Genomic DNA, 14,999 nt, shown 5'->3' with positions numbered 1-14,999 from the left:
ACCCAGGGGGCAGGGCGCAGCGTAAAGGCGGCAGCGACTGCTCTTAGAAGAATCCCTCGCCCAAGGGGTCCCTAGTCCAGGGGTAATTGTTGGGGCACCGCATGCAGGTGGACAGGTGGAGGGTCTGGCCGGGGAGCTCGTCAGTGTCCAGCTCGCAGTTGTTGCCGCCGTAGCAGAAGGGCGGGCCGTCGACGACGCACTTCTCCTTCCAGGCCTCGTAGTTGTTGAGCTGGCCGATGGGGCGGGGGTCCTGCATCCACTGGATCACCTGGGTCATGGTGACGAAGTAGACGTCCTTCTGGTTCTTCAGGGTCTCGTCCAGCCAGTAGAGGAAAGTGTCCAGGATGTCGGGGTTGTTCTTCAGGAAGGCGGAGTGGAAGAACAGGCCGAAGGGAGCGCGGTTGGACTTGTAGTGGCGGTTGAAGTTGTTCTGGAGGAAGTTATAGAACTGCTCGGGCTCGGGCTTGGTGGCGAAGCAGGAGTCGACCATGTGGCACCCGGGGAGGCCGTCCCCGTGGGTGGGCTCCTCGCGACGGTCCATCTCGTTCATGACCATCTCCCACACGGCGAAGGAGCGGGTGGGGCAGTTCTGGAGGTTTCCGTGGCAGGAGTGGGGCATGCGGTAGTACAGGGTGTAGGGCCACAGGGGCATGGAGGACAGGGGGGCAGTGATGGTGGAGTCGTACAGGAAGGTATTCTTCTCCATCATCCTGAACTGGCTGTTGCCGCCCACACGGAGGAAGGGGTTACGCATGCCGATGATGGACTGGTCGGTGATGTTGGCGAAGCGCTCGATGATGACGCGGGCGCCGCCCATCTCGCGCTCGTACTCGTCCTCGCTCGCGTGGGACCAGAAGGTCTCGTTGTTGACGTGGCTGGAACGAAAGGCAAGATCGCACTTTAATAAGACAAGACAACCATTCAGCAGAATACGAGGGAAACGCATAGACATATCAACACGACCGCACAGCCCCCAGAGGCCCCAGCGCGACTCACGTGATGGAGTGGACAGCGATCTCGTGGCCCAGGCGGTGCATCTCCTGGGTGGCGGTGTAGTTGTTGTACTTGTGGGAAACGAAGAACGTGGACTTGATGGAGCAGCCGTTGGGGTTGAAGCGCTGCTTGAAGATGAGCTCGTACAGGTCCATGTTGTTGATGTTGATGGCGTCGTCGAAGGTGATGGTGACCATCTGAGGCACTTCGGAAGGCTTCATGTTGTGGGGCATCTGAGGGAAGGGGGGGGGGACGAAAAGAAGATTAATACCAAGTAAACAAACAATTTAAACTGTATATGCATCACGACGAAATGAATCAGGTATACGAAAAGTCGCTCTTATTTCGATAAACGTGAGGCTCTATATTACTGGATCTAGAGCAATTTCTAGAGCCGGCTTTAGTCACCTCGCTAGGGTCGTTGTAGCAGTAGCAATCGGGGAGAGTGCAGTCGTCGATGTTGCAGATGGGGGCGCTGTTGGGGTCGTTCTTCACGTCTATGGGGGGGAGGCACGACGTGTCAAAGTTACGATCATTTCATTCCCATTCATAAAGTTTTATAACAAGACTATATATCATTATGTAACAAAAAAATCAACAGCAAACAAACAGCAGATTGAAGTTTAATATATACAAAAAAAATGGAAATTTATATTGTTCTGGTATTAAGGAAATGTCACTTATGGACACGGAAAAAAATATCAGTGTGTGGATTTGATGAAGATGTGTAACAGCTGATTAGCGTAGGTGTTCAAGTGGTCAGGATGGAAGCACGTGCAAGCAGACGAAACATGCGTGCGAGAAAAGTGCAATTAGAAGTAAATAGGAAGATTTCCAAACAAAGCACAAGCTCTCTCTCTCTCTCTCTCTCTCTCTCTCTCTCTCTCTCTCTCTCTCTCTCTCTCTCTCTCTCTCTCTCTCTCTCTCTCTCTCTCTCCTCTCTCTCTCTCTCTCTCTCTCTCTCTCACTCCTCTCTCTCTCTCTCTCTCTCTCTCTCTCTCTCTCTCTCTCTCTCTCTCTCTCTCTCTCTCTCTCTCTCTCTCGCTCTCTCGCTCTCTCTCTCTCTCTCTCTCTCTCTCTCTCTCTCTCTCTCTCTCTCTCTCTCTCTCTCTCTCTCTCTCTCTCTCTCTCTCTTTCACACACAAACTCACTCCTACTCTCACTCTGATAAGTGTGATCTCGTGGTGATCTCATGCATAGCAAAATAAAAAAGTGGAGATTGGTGATTTAGATGCAATCAGGTGTCAGGTGAGAGGGGGTGAGGGGGGGGGGGGTATGGAGATTCAAACTCTACTTTACGGTGACCAAAGTAGAGTAACTGGAGTCCGTGCAGTCACAGGTATCTAACAGTTACATTAAGAGGTGCTTTCGCTACAGGCTTCAGTCGAGTGCACATTCCAAGTTGACGAGTTAGAAATCCGGTGAGGAAGTGTGATGACACCCGTGTGCGTGTGTGTGTGTATTTGTGCATGTGTGTGTGTGTGTGCGTGTACGTGTACGTGCGCGTGTGCGTGAGTATATCTCCGTGCGCGCATGTGTGTGTGTGTGTGATCGCGTATTTCTGAATCCGGGTATGTAATCATGTCATCACATTGCTTCTCCACCTTTTTTTTTATCTTTTCCTCGCTTTACTGATGCACAAACGTTACTCTTCGAAAGGAGGGGACGTACATACCGCAAAGGGTTTCGTCTGACTGATCATCACAGTCGTACTTTCCATCACAGAACAAATTTCTATCCATACACTTCCCATCTCCACAAGCCAACATGTCGTTCTGAGGGGAAGACGATCGGCGGTGTTATTTAGAATCTTTTTTTTCTCTCTCTCTTTTTCTTTTTCTTTTTCTTTTATTATTATTATTTTTTTGAGAGAGAGAGAGGGAGATAATGAAAGGGTGGGAGGTGGGAGGTGGGGGAGGGAGGGGGGGTAGAGGAATCTGTGAAGCTTGGGTGATTTTTTTCCCCGAGATATCGATGCAAAAAAAATAATAATAAATACTAAAAAATGAAATAAAATGAATAAAAGATGAAAAAATCAATCAATCAATAAAAATGCAGAATCTGAAATAGAAGAGGGGGAAAATGAGAGGGGTGGGGGGGGGTAAGTCCCTCCGAAGGAACGGCAGTGAAGGGGGCAATGACACGACCGAAACAAGGGAGGGAAAGGGTGACGTGACATGACAGCCAGCGTGCCATGAGATGACATGACTTTTGATGAAGCGAAGACAACATCCCCGCTAACCGTTTCGAATCAAGGGCCTGGCGTGAGGGAGACATGAACGAGAGAATGGTGCTGCTTGTGATAAAAAAAAATGAGGTGAGCGGGAAGAGGAGGACATGAGTATATAATATGTATGTGTATGTATATGTGTGTGTGTGTGTGTGTGTGTGTGTGTGTGTGTGTGTGTGTGTGTGTGTGTGTGTGTGTGTGTGTGTGTGTGTGTTCGAAATGAGCGCGAGGAGGGGGACATATGAAAAAAAAATGCTTTCAAGTGAGAGAGGTGAGGGGGGACATACGAAAAAAAAAATGCTTGAGAAGGGGAAACCTGTATGAGAACACACACAGCATACACACACGGAGACAGGGCGGGGGGGAGGCTGGGGTATATAAAGCAAAGGGTTAAGCTCCACCAGAAGTCATTTCCTCTGTAAGCTGGGGTTATGTGAGGTTAGTAGGACGAACCAAAAGCAATTGTGGTCCATCAAGTCAGCAGTAGTGAACTGAACCCCCCACGAGACGTTCATCCGTTCTTTTCGCTAAATTCACTAAACCATTTACTTGCAAGATTGAATTGCAAATCACTGAGCAAGGGGAATGCAACAAACAACACTGTCACGGTCGGTAAACACACATTACTGACTGTTTGTTTTTTGTTATTTTTGTGAAATGCTGATTAGCTCATTTAATTCGAGTTTTTTTTTTATGGTTAAAAATAGACGTGTATTAACTTTCTTGATAATGGAGGGGGAGGGAATGAGCTCATGTACTAATGAGATTGTTTTTGATAGTTAAAAAATATTCTGTATTATTTTGATAATGGGGGGAGGGAAATGAGCTCATGTCTTTCGAGTTTGTTTTTGATGGATAAAAAAATAGACGTGTATTTACTATCTTGATAAATGGGGAGGGAAATGGAACGGCCGGTGTCTTGGCCACGTGAGAAAGTGGGTTACGGTGCCATGAGAGCATCGCCTCGAGATGAACGTCTTTCAGGAGAGAGAACCTGAGCAGTTGGGTGACGTGGGGGGTCAGGCAGGGGCGGGGTGTCGGAATGTCCGTTGTTTTGGGGTTAAGCAGTGAGAAAATAAGTAGAGAAATGGGGGAGGGGGAGTTGTTGGTGAGACGCTTCACACTGCATATCCGCATGGGTACGTACCACATGCGGTCTCGTCAGAACCATCGGTACAATCTTCTTTTCCATCACAGAAGACCTGCCTATCCAGACAGGTGCCGTCACCGCACGCCAACTGGTTTTCCTGTAATTAAGCCATTGACCCTCGTCAGCGTGTGTAGGTGGACCCATACTACTAAGTGGCGCTCACGGCCGCTGCTCCGGGAAGGCCCAGATCTACTCCAAACTACGGTCGTTGCTTTGTCGATCAGTGGAGGTCTGTAGCTGGATCCGGGCGAGGGACGCCCCAGAGCGCAAAAAAGGTGAAGGGAAACAGTGCATCCCCAGGGACGCTAGGGAGCAGCAATGGAGGTCTACGAATGATTGAGAGGAAGAAAACAGAGGTTTGGAAAAGAAAAGGGCCTGGAGGGCGTCCTTGGATCCAGCGTCGACCTTGGTCTTACTACTCTGAGGGCGACACTCCTCTACGTCACAGGGTGACGCCCTCACTGCGCTCCGCTTTGCCTTTGTCTTTCGAGGTTTGGACCCTCAAAGGCCGAAGGCGAGCGGCGTCTCGCGTTGCTAATTCGTCTCTTTCAAAGCTCAACTGGATCATGTCGATGTTTTCACGAGAGGAAATCTCTCTGAAAGTGAACCAACTCACTCGGAGAAGCCAGTGAGCGGGCGGCGCTCACGTGGCCTCGCTTTGAAGAAGCATACAAGTCGTGAAAACATCGAGCTTGATCTGGGGTTATGAGACTGGTGTTCTAATGCGGTTTGGTGTAAGGGTCGTCTATCCAACGCGTGAAGCTTGTGGTGGTGGTGTTGAGGGGCTGCGTGTGTGGAGCGGACCTGCTCAATCGCTCTCGTGTGAACGTACCGCAGGCGTTCTCGTCGGACGCGTCCTTACAGTCGGGTTTACCGTCGCAGAAGAAGTTGCGGTCAATGCACTCGCCATCGCCGCAAGCCAATTGGCTCTCCTGGGATCGTGAGACAAAACGGGTCACGCGGAGAACTTCACTCGCACTCGCTTCCTGGCGCTCCTCTGAGCCTCCTGCGAGTCGCCATAAGTCACCTGGTCTCGCTGCCTCGGCTCAAGAGTCCGGCGGCGAAGACAGCGACAGGTGACTTATCGCGACTCGGATAAGCCCAGACTGAGCCCGGCAGGGACGCCTTGCGGTGAGTCTGCTACCAAGCCGGCTTCCACACACACACACATCCATGCAGCCTTATTCTCACACGCTTTACTTTCCAGACGACCTTACGCCTCTTAGCTCCGTCGGCACTTCTTGGAGAATGAAGCTGCTCCTCGAATTTTCTTCTTTTCTTCCCTTTCGGGATTTCCACGGGCTCTGTCCCAGCACCGTATCCTCGACGCCCCGTCACATCAAACAATCATATATACAATATCTCAGACATAAATATATCACCAATTATAATCACAGAGGTAAATGAAAATAGTAATAATAACGAGGGCGCGCTGAACTACCTGACAGAGGGGCTCGACGGTGTTGAACAGAGGCTTCACGACCTTCGTCTTTTCCTTCCTGTCGCAGTTCTTGACGTTGTCCTTCCAGTCGCAGGTCTGCTGATCCAGGTTGAAGGCCAGGCCGTGGGGGCAACGCAGCGCCTGAAGACCCTGCAGAAGGAGAGAAGGAGAGGACCGTTGAGTGGGAGGTAGGACAAAGGGGGCGACTCTATGGCTTGTATTTAATATGAGGAGTACTAAATGCTCATTACATCTTCCCCACAGAGAAGGTGTAGCTTTGGCCCCTCCCCCTTCCTTAGAGATCGACCAAGCAAACAAAAATAACACAGCTGAAAGGAATTTCACCCAAAATCCAAACAACTAAACAAATATAACGAGAAGTGAATCGAGAACAGAGAAAAAAGGGAAAAAAACAGACATGTTCCTTACAGACAATGACCCCAAGTATTCTGTACGTGTGAATGTGAATAACCTCAATCAACACTCGCAGGAATAAGCAATTTCTATGAAAAAAGAACTATAATCGCGCTCGTTATTGCCACGTTCCCTCCAGGGTTGTGACATCAGAATGACCACGAGGCCACCAAGATCAGTACCGCCACGGGGTCGTTCTCGAATCTACTTTCTATGCTCCTTCCGGCACAATTCTAAGTAAAATCTTGTACACGCGTGAAAAAAATCCCTTTTACGATTCATAGATCTAAAAAAAAAAAATGATAGAAAGGAAACTAGTAAATGCAATGCGAACGTAGACTAGCTTGGCATAATTGCAAAACCCGAGTGACCAGTGCATTTTGGCGACTGGGAACAAAGCAAGCCGGTTTGCTCTGGCCAGGGTGTCCCTTCGCGTCCCAAAGGCTACTTGCTCTCTCGGGAGCCTGTTGTTGTTGTTTGTTATTGTTGTTGTTCTTGTTATTGTGTGTGTGTGTGTGTGTGTGTGTGTGTGTGTGTGTGTGTGTGTGTGTGTGTGTGTGTGTGTGTGTGTGTGTGTGTGTGTGTGTGTGTGTGTGTGTGCGTGTGTGTGTGTGTAGTGTAGGACTCTACCTATATCCCCATCACTAGAATTCACACAATCCTTAATATTTCAGTCTGTCACAACTCTGTCTATCGATTTTCGCCTATCGCCTAGATTTTCCTTCACGCATTGATAATTCCAAAGAAGAAATATATATACAAGATGACTGACAAAAAAAAGTAACGGTCTCGCTTTCAAATATTTTTTTTTCTTATCTCTCTCTCTCTGCAAATCTGAAGGGACCTCGAGGTGCATGCGAGACGGCGTCCGGAGCAATTGGGGCGACTTTCCCGAGCTTCAGAACGAGACTGTCGACCGTAAGCATAAGAAAAGTGGGACGACGATTGTGCATGAACAATCTTTGCACGCATGGCAGTCTACACCTTCTCGTGCGTCACTATATTTCCTCTTCTTTTCCTTTCATATCTATTTAAAGAAAACCTATATTTCTTCAGGGAATCTGCTCCCTGTATTATATGCAAATTAAAGAAATGACAGAAAAATACATCTATTTAAGGAATCTGCTCACTGTATTATATGCAAATTAAAGAAATGACAGAAAAAATACATCTATTTAAGGAATCTGCTCACTGTATTATATGCAAATTAAAGAAATGACAGAAAAAATACATCTATTTAAGGAATCTGCTCCCTGTATTATATGCAAATTAAAGAAATGACTCGATTGCGGTTATTTAGCCTCAACTAGAAAAGAGGATTTCTAATCTCAGAGAGAAAGGAATAGAATAGAATTTCTAATTTCAGAAAGAAAGCAAAATGGTAATAATATCCAACTGGTACACAGATGGTGTTAATCGTAAAGTGAACAAAATAAATTCGTGTGGATTACATAACCATCTGTCACCTCCTTGCCTTCATCGTCACTGCCATCATTACTGGTTTAAGACTTTCAGCTTGATTTATTGCATTGTCTTCGTGTTTTGCAAAAAATAAGAAAAGAAGAAAAAAATAGTTACGTAACAATATTTTTTCTATTAAGTTTCTGTCATTCCTTTAAACATTAAAGTTATTAAAAAATAGTACGTGAGTAGTGAACAGGCACACACACACACACACACACACACACACACACACACACACACACACACACACACACACACACACACACACACACACACACACACACACACACACACACACACACACACACACACACACACACACACACACACACGCCCCCACTCTCCAGCAGCAGCCCATAAACTTTCACAAACCTTAGTGTTCTACAAACGCCATGACAGGCTGAGCACCTGTCATAAATATGTTTTGTTTTGCGGTGCCAGGTTGTCGATGGCACATGACAGGAGAGAGTTAGCTTTTCAAAGTCTCTTTCCTTATGACTAATTTCCGATGAATGTGATTTATGAAAGTATTTTTTTTAATGTTGAGGATGGGGTGTATTAGGCGACTGAGGAGAAAGTCTTATTGGCATAAAAATATTTATACGAATTATATTAATTGAAGAAGAAATGGAAGAAAAAGAGAAATAATTAAGAGAAATATTAGGGATAATAATAATTGATAAAAAAGGTTGAGAGAGAGAGAAAAACAATTAAAGAAGTATAAGAAACGTAGATAGTATGAAGAAGGAAAAATATTATAAAAGAGAGTGAAGGGGAAGAGGAGAGAAGGGAGTAAATTGAAGAGAAAGGGAACGGGAGATAACGGGAAAGCCAGATGAAAGGGAGGGAGGCTGGGGTAGATGGGGGAAGGGGGGGGGGGGAGAGGTGTGGAGGAGGGAAGGGGAAGGATGAAGACGGGGAGATAAAGGGAGGGGAGGAGGGGGGAAGGAGAGGTAGAGGAGGTGAGGTGGGAAGGGGAAGAAAGGTGGAGGGAGATAAGGAGGAAAGAAAAAGCAGAGATAAAGAGATGGAGAAAGGAAGAGGGGATGATAAAGACAGGGGAGACAGAAGGAAGGCGAAGGAGGGAAAAGAAGAGAGGTAGAATGAAGGAAAGGGAGAAGAGAAGGAGACAAGAGAAAGGAGGAAGGAGAGAAGAAGCACGAATATAGGAAAGGGAGAATAGAGAGAGTATAGAGGAGCGAAAGAGGAACGGAAGAACGTTAAAGACAAGCAGCCATAAGGACGGTGACCTCATCAACTATTCACCGAAAGTCAACCTTGAGTGACTCACGCACACACCGTTAGAGCATCGTTCCCCTCCCCCCTCCCCCCTCCCTCCTCACCCCTTCACCCCTCCCCCTACTTCCCTCCCTTCCGCTTATTACCCTTTCTCTGTCCGATTACTCCGATTACTTTCATCAGTTTTATTAAAGTTAAATTGGCATTGTTTGTGTGTCTTCGTAATCATTTTTTTCTGAGTGTGTGTGTGTGTGTGTGTGTGTGTGTGTGTGTGTGTGTGTGTGTGTGTGTGTGTGTGTGTGTGTGTGTGTGTGTGTGTGTGTGTGTGTGTGTGCGTGCGTGCGTGTGTGTGTGTGTGTAAGCAGGTAAGTAGGTATCCTGACATGTCGATGTGCTGTGTGTTGATGTATGTAGGAGTGTGTATGTATGTATGCATGCATGTATGTATGTATGTATGTATGTATGCATGTATGTTTATAGGTAAGTATGCATGTATGGGTTATAGTCTCGATAACAAATTGATAAAAAGGAAGTTAATACCCAAGTTTTTCAAATATATATATAATATATAAATATATTTATAGTTATATATATAACTATATATATATATCAGAAAGATGCAAGGAATGACGTCAACGGCGGGCTCAACTGTGCAATAAACGTGCAAGGCAGAATTTGCAAGTGTCGTAACATCAAGAATCCCGTTAACACGTAACTTGTCGGTGAAGGTGCAGGCGTCCCATTGCAAGTTAAGGCAACGTAGGTTCCAGTAGGCTCCCCCTCCCCTCCCCTCCCCTCCCTTCCCCTCCCCTTTATCCCCCTCCCCTCTCCCTCTCCCCTCCCCCTCATCCCCTCCCCCTCCCCTCCCCTTCATCCCCCTCACCCTCCCCTTCCCCTCTCATCACCCCACCCCCACCCCCTCCCCGCCCCCGCCCCCACCTTCGGGAGAAAGTAGTGGACCCAGAGCGAGATAGGTTACGACACCTTCAACTTTGTTATTTCGGCTTCACCCGCGACGGCCTTTGAATCCGTGTCGTGTGTGTCGTCTGCCACCGCCTCGGAACCGCCCTCCCCGAGCCGCTTAACGGTACACCAGGCTCGACGCTCGCCCCTTGTCCCCCGCTTATACATATATATATATATATATATATATATATATATATATATATATATATATATATATATATATATATATATATATATATATATATATATTTATGTGATTGTGATTGTGATTGTGATTGTGATTGTGTGTGTGTGTGTGTGTGTGTGTGTGTGTGTGTGTGTGTGTGTGTGTGTGTGTGTGTGTGTGTGTGTGTGTGTGTGTGTATGATTGGATGCATATCTATATCCACAGATACAGATAGACATTCACGTACACATACACACACAAATATACATACATATATACATATATATATATATATATATATATATATATATATATATATATATATATATATATATATAAACCAGTCAGTCTACGAAAATAGAATCCTCATGAACCTCACCCACCCTCCCTCCCTTTCATTCTTCCTTCCCTTTCCTCCTTCCCCCTTTCCCTCCCTCCCTCCCTCCCTCCCCCTCCGCCAGCAGACCTTGAGCGGGCGGGAGGGAAAGTTGTCTCGACTCGACGCCCCTGCGAGAGACCCGTGATTTCCCACCGGGTCTGTGGTCACCCGGGGGTTTCCCTTCCGTGGGGCTCCTTCGGCAGGAGTGCGGGTCGAGAGCTGCAACAGCGGGGTGTCGTTGTGGGGATGGAGGAATGGTGCGCGCATACGTATATATATGTGTATATGTGAGGGTGGGTGAGTGTGGGTATGGGTGTGTTTGTGTTTGTGTTTGCGTTTGCGTGTGTGTTTGTGTTTGTGTGTGTCTGTGTGTGTGTTTGCGTGTGTGTGTGTGTGTTTGTGTTTGCGTGTGTGTGTGCTTGTGTTTGTGTGTGTGTGTGTTTGTACATGTGTTTATACTTGTGCTTGTGTATGCGCTTGTATATATATCTATCTATCGATACACGTATGTAGAAGCAGATAGACAGACGAGTTGATAGATATAAATCTTATCATTTCTCGAATTTGATATGAATCACACTAAACTTCTCCTCTGTTGCCTCAGTCACAGGAGGACGAGTACACAACCGAATAAGCGAAAAGGAGGAAAAACAAAACAAAAGGAGAGAAAAAAAATCACCTTAAATAAGCAATTCTGATCAATATCACGTATTGGGACGACTCCGCAGAAGAACGAGAAATTTTCAAAAACTTGCAAGAACTTTTCGAGCCAAACCTCACGGCTAATCCTACTCGTTTGGCTTCCTTGCCCAACCCATGGTGCGATCCTCAACCTCAACCCCCCACCCCGCCACCCTCTCCCTTCATTTAACCATTCTAATTCTCCCCCCTCCTTGATCATTCTCAACCCTCTCCTTTTCCAACCCATATAAACCCCTTCTTTTAACCCCTCTAACTCCCCTTCCTAACCCCTCTAACACCTTAACCCTCTTCCCAACCCATCTAACACCTTAACCCCCACTTTCCAACTCCTCTAACACCTCCTAACCCCTCTCTAACCCCCCCTCAACCCCCCCACCCCTCTCTAACCCCCCTTAACCCCCTCCCCCATCGCCAGCCCGGTCCCCCCTGACAACCGGCTGCCGCTAAGAGGACGCAGAAGTGAGCAGTCTACCTGATTTATGCAAGTGACCTTTCGTAAAAAACCGGACGAGCCGGGATCTGTGGCAAGAAAACGGGCTTGCGTCGAAGGAAGGGGGAGTGGAGGGGGGGAGGGGCGGGGGAGGAGATAAGACAACGTGGGGGGGGGGCTTTGGTGGAGAGGTGGAGAGGCGGAGAGGTTCGAGTGGAGGTAAGAAGAGGGTGGGGGGGAGGGAGGGTGAAGATTCTTAGCCAGGAAATCGTAGGTGAAGCGGATTTAAGCTTAAGGTTGGAGGTGGAGGTGAGGATGGGTGGGTGGGGAGGGGGGGGGGCGTTGGAGGCGATATCCAACATGGATGTTCTAATCAAATTGAGTCTATTTTTCTTCCTCTTTTTACTTATAATTCCATAATTTAAAATAGCAGTTAATGATGATGCATAAGATTGTAATTACAAGCAAGAAGGTAACTATCATTAAGCTCAGGGCCGGTGCCTTAACACAACGATCATCACTACGACCATCTAGCACTATTATAAGCAGGAAATAAAAATACAAAAGTACTAAAATGCTATAAATTCCCCCAAAATCAACCCTGAACCCAACCTGTACAAAGAGTAAATAAATAAATAAAGAATAAACTAAACTAAACACAAATCAAGAAATCACAACTAAAATACACACTATACAACAGAATCCAAACAAAAAAAACACACACACGAGAGAAAAACACACATAAAAACACGCCAAAAAACATTCAACAGAATCCCCCCCCAAAAAAACACACACACGCGAGAAAAACAACCCCCCTCCCCCCCAAAAAAAACAGACAACAAAAAATAGAATCTCCCCAAAAAAACACACACACGAGAGGTAAAAACACCCCCAAAAAACACGAGAAAAAACAAACAAGCAAACAAAAACCAAACACTTACGGCATCGGTACACTGGATCACATCGCGACAGTCTCCGAGGCTGAGTCGGAACCACTCGCCGGCTCCCTTGTCCTTGCACAGCTCCCTCTTGAAGGCTTCGCTCTCGTCCTCGGTCGTGTCTGACTGCCTCTTGACCCTCTCGGCAGCAGCTGTGTTGGAGAAGGAGAGGGAGAGGGGAGAGAGATGAGTGGGTGTCAAAGAGGAAGGAGGAACGGAGAAATTAGATAAAATGGTGGGAATACTTCGATTGGGAGGGAAATTTAATCCGATATTCACACCGATATAAAAAAAAATCAAGAGAATATATCGTGGAATTTGATAAATATCAGAACGCAAATATTTTTCATTATAAGAGGTCGCTCAGGGGAGACTTTAACACTATAATTCTGGCGTGAGAAATATCGATCGTTTTTCATGTTTCTTTCTGCGCGACAGATCTCGAGTTTCCAATCTTCAATCCTTTAACGAATTTGTTATCTCTTCGTAGACCGTAAAAGTTCCTCTCTAGATTTCCAAACGATTTAATCTAATCTCTACGTCTTTCCAAAAAAAATAAGTGAATGTGCTCTGATAAAAATAAGAAGAAAAAAAAGAGAAGGGCTGCAAAAAAAAAAGAAATTATTGCTTCTTTGGAGAATGTAGCAAGAAAATCCTCCTGCTTAGAAAGTAGACATCGACATAGGGTTTAGCGCGCGCCCTCCTTCCCCCTCTCCCTCCCTCCCTCCCTCCCTCCTCACACACCCCTCCCTTTCTGCACCCCCGTCCCCTCTAACTAAAGGGAAATTTTCACTCTGGAAATTTCCACAGCTGGCCTATCTCTATCGCTCCTCCGGCCTCCATCTCTTCTCATACGAATAAAAAACTATATATTTATTCACGCGCGTTTTGAAACCACCGATCTTGTAGCAAAAGTTTATTTCAAATGAATTTATCTACGGTTTCTTGTGGTGTCGCGTAGGGGCGTGGACGAGGGAGAGGGGGGGAGGGGGAGGTAGGGGGGGTCGTTGCGGGAAAGTGGGTCGGGGAACTAAAGAGTGAGAGTGAGGGGTCGGCTGAGATTCTTAAGAACACGGGGAGAAGGTTCCGGAGAAATTATGAAAGATAGGCTGACGCTATTACGAAAAAAAAAACGTATATGGAAACTTGGGAATCATTTTTTGTCTCTCTGGCTATCGATTTCGCGGTCCCTATATCTCCCTCTCTATCTATCTATCTATCTATCGGTCTTCAGCAAACATATGGACATGCTTTAATCTTTAAGACACGCAGAATACTGGGTACTGAGTGCAACTTTACTCCCGCTGAGAAAGAATGTTGGACTTTAATCTTTCGGATTTTTGTGAAGTGAATGATTTGTTCTTAGAAAGCAACTCTACTGTTAAAATCACTAGACTTTAAACGAAATGAAGAAAAAAAAACTCGAGGAGAGAGATATCTTTGAAATACTAATCGTTTTACGTATGATTTTGGTCACAGAAACAACTATATTTTGGTCTCTGAAACTAAATTTTGGTCTCCGATACTAAATTTCAGTCTCTGATACTAAATTTTAGTCTCTGAAACTAAATTTTGGTCTCTGATACTAAATTTCAGTCTCTGATACTAAATTTTAGTCTCAGAAATGAAACTTTGGTCTCTGAAACTAGATTTTAGTCTCAGAAACAACAAATTTTAGGTCTCGGAAACAGCCACCGGGTGATTTCAAGTCTACAAAAGAAGTTATCTCCCTCCCTTTCTCTCTCTCTTTCCTCGTTTTTTTCTACTTCCCCCTTCCGCTCTTTCTCTTGAATTCGCCTGATAACGACGTCTTAGGAATCACTCGCATCCAGCACGTCCGTCTCAGAGAACCCCTTGAAAGAACCCAAGAAGCGAAACGTCCGCCTTGGTTTCCACTCTCTCCTCGACCCCAGAGGGCGACGCAGACACTCTCAGCATGCAAGAAAAACGTCTTCCATTATTTTAGCAACGGCGACACTTTCTTCTCGTCTGAAGAGAACCTTTTCGTATTCACTCGCGGCTTCAGAACATGGTGCGGGGAGCGGGCAAAAAAATATATGGGGAAGGAGGGGGAGCACTTTAAAAAAACAGCACTTCTCGGAGGAGGTTCCCCCCGTATGACATGATCCACACATTATACATTCTAGGAGAGATATCTGCCACTGGTCTCCGTGAAGAGGCTTTGTCACTACTTACCAATGCCAAGGAGGGCAAGAGCAACTACCGCAACTCTTACTCTTGTCATGTTAACTCTCAGGCCAGACCGTTCACTGAGCCGCATTCTCGCCGCGCCTCCCTTATATACCCGCGACACACCGCTCTCCCGGCCCCCTTCCCCTCCCCCGGCCCGAGCCCAGGACAACCATTGCCTGCCGCAGGATAACACGGGGGGGATTCTTGCCGCCGACGGGACCACGGCTCGCTCGATGCGGATACACGAAGGAGCCAAACAAAAGCTGTGAAAATAGCTCTTCATTTCAAATATAA

At 46.4% G+C, this 14,999-nt stretch overlaps 1 protein-coding gene across 2 annotated transcripts in view; it reads right to left on the bottom strand.

Annotated features, from left to right (window-relative positions):
• The window catches only part of LOC113827354 (chitin deacetylase 1), a 15,407-nt gene extending 613 nt beyond the window's left edge, over positions 1-14,794 (bottom strand). The window contains exons 1-7 of one of the 2 annotated variants that reach the window (XM_027380246.2): positions 14,709-14,794; positions 12,516-12,664; positions 5,815-5,964; positions 5,206-5,305; positions 1,402-1,490; positions 997-1,226; positions 1-875 (exon numbers count right to left, since the gene is read on the bottom strand). The exon at positions 1-875 is cut by the window's left edge and continues 613 nt beyond it. In XM_027380246.2, coding sequence (XP_027236047.1) covers positions 44-875; positions 997-1,226; positions 1,402-1,490; positions 5,206-5,305; positions 5,815-5,964; positions 12,516-12,664; positions 14,709-14,793 — 1,635 coding nt within the window. In that variant the 5' untranslated portion in view covers position 14,794 and the 3' untranslated portion in view covers positions 1-43. Of the gene's footprint in view, positions 876-996; positions 1,227-1,401; positions 1,491-4,370; positions 4,471-5,205; positions 5,306-5,814; positions 5,965-12,515; positions 12,665-14,708 lie in introns of both variants that reach the window. The other variant, XM_027380238.2, reaches the window with a different exon arrangement.
• Positions 14,795-14,999: the final 205 nt, after the last annotated feature.

This window comes from Penaeus vannamei, chromosome 5 (assembly GCF_042767895.1).
Source record: "Penaeus vannamei isolate JL-2024 chromosome 5, ASM4276789v1, whole genome shotgun sequence".
Lineage (NCBI taxonomy): Eukaryota > Metazoa > Arthropoda > Malacostraca > Decapoda > Penaeidae > Penaeus > Penaeus vannamei.
Note: the sequence above shows the minus strand (reverse complement) of the source record. Positions and strands in the feature narration are given on the sequence as shown.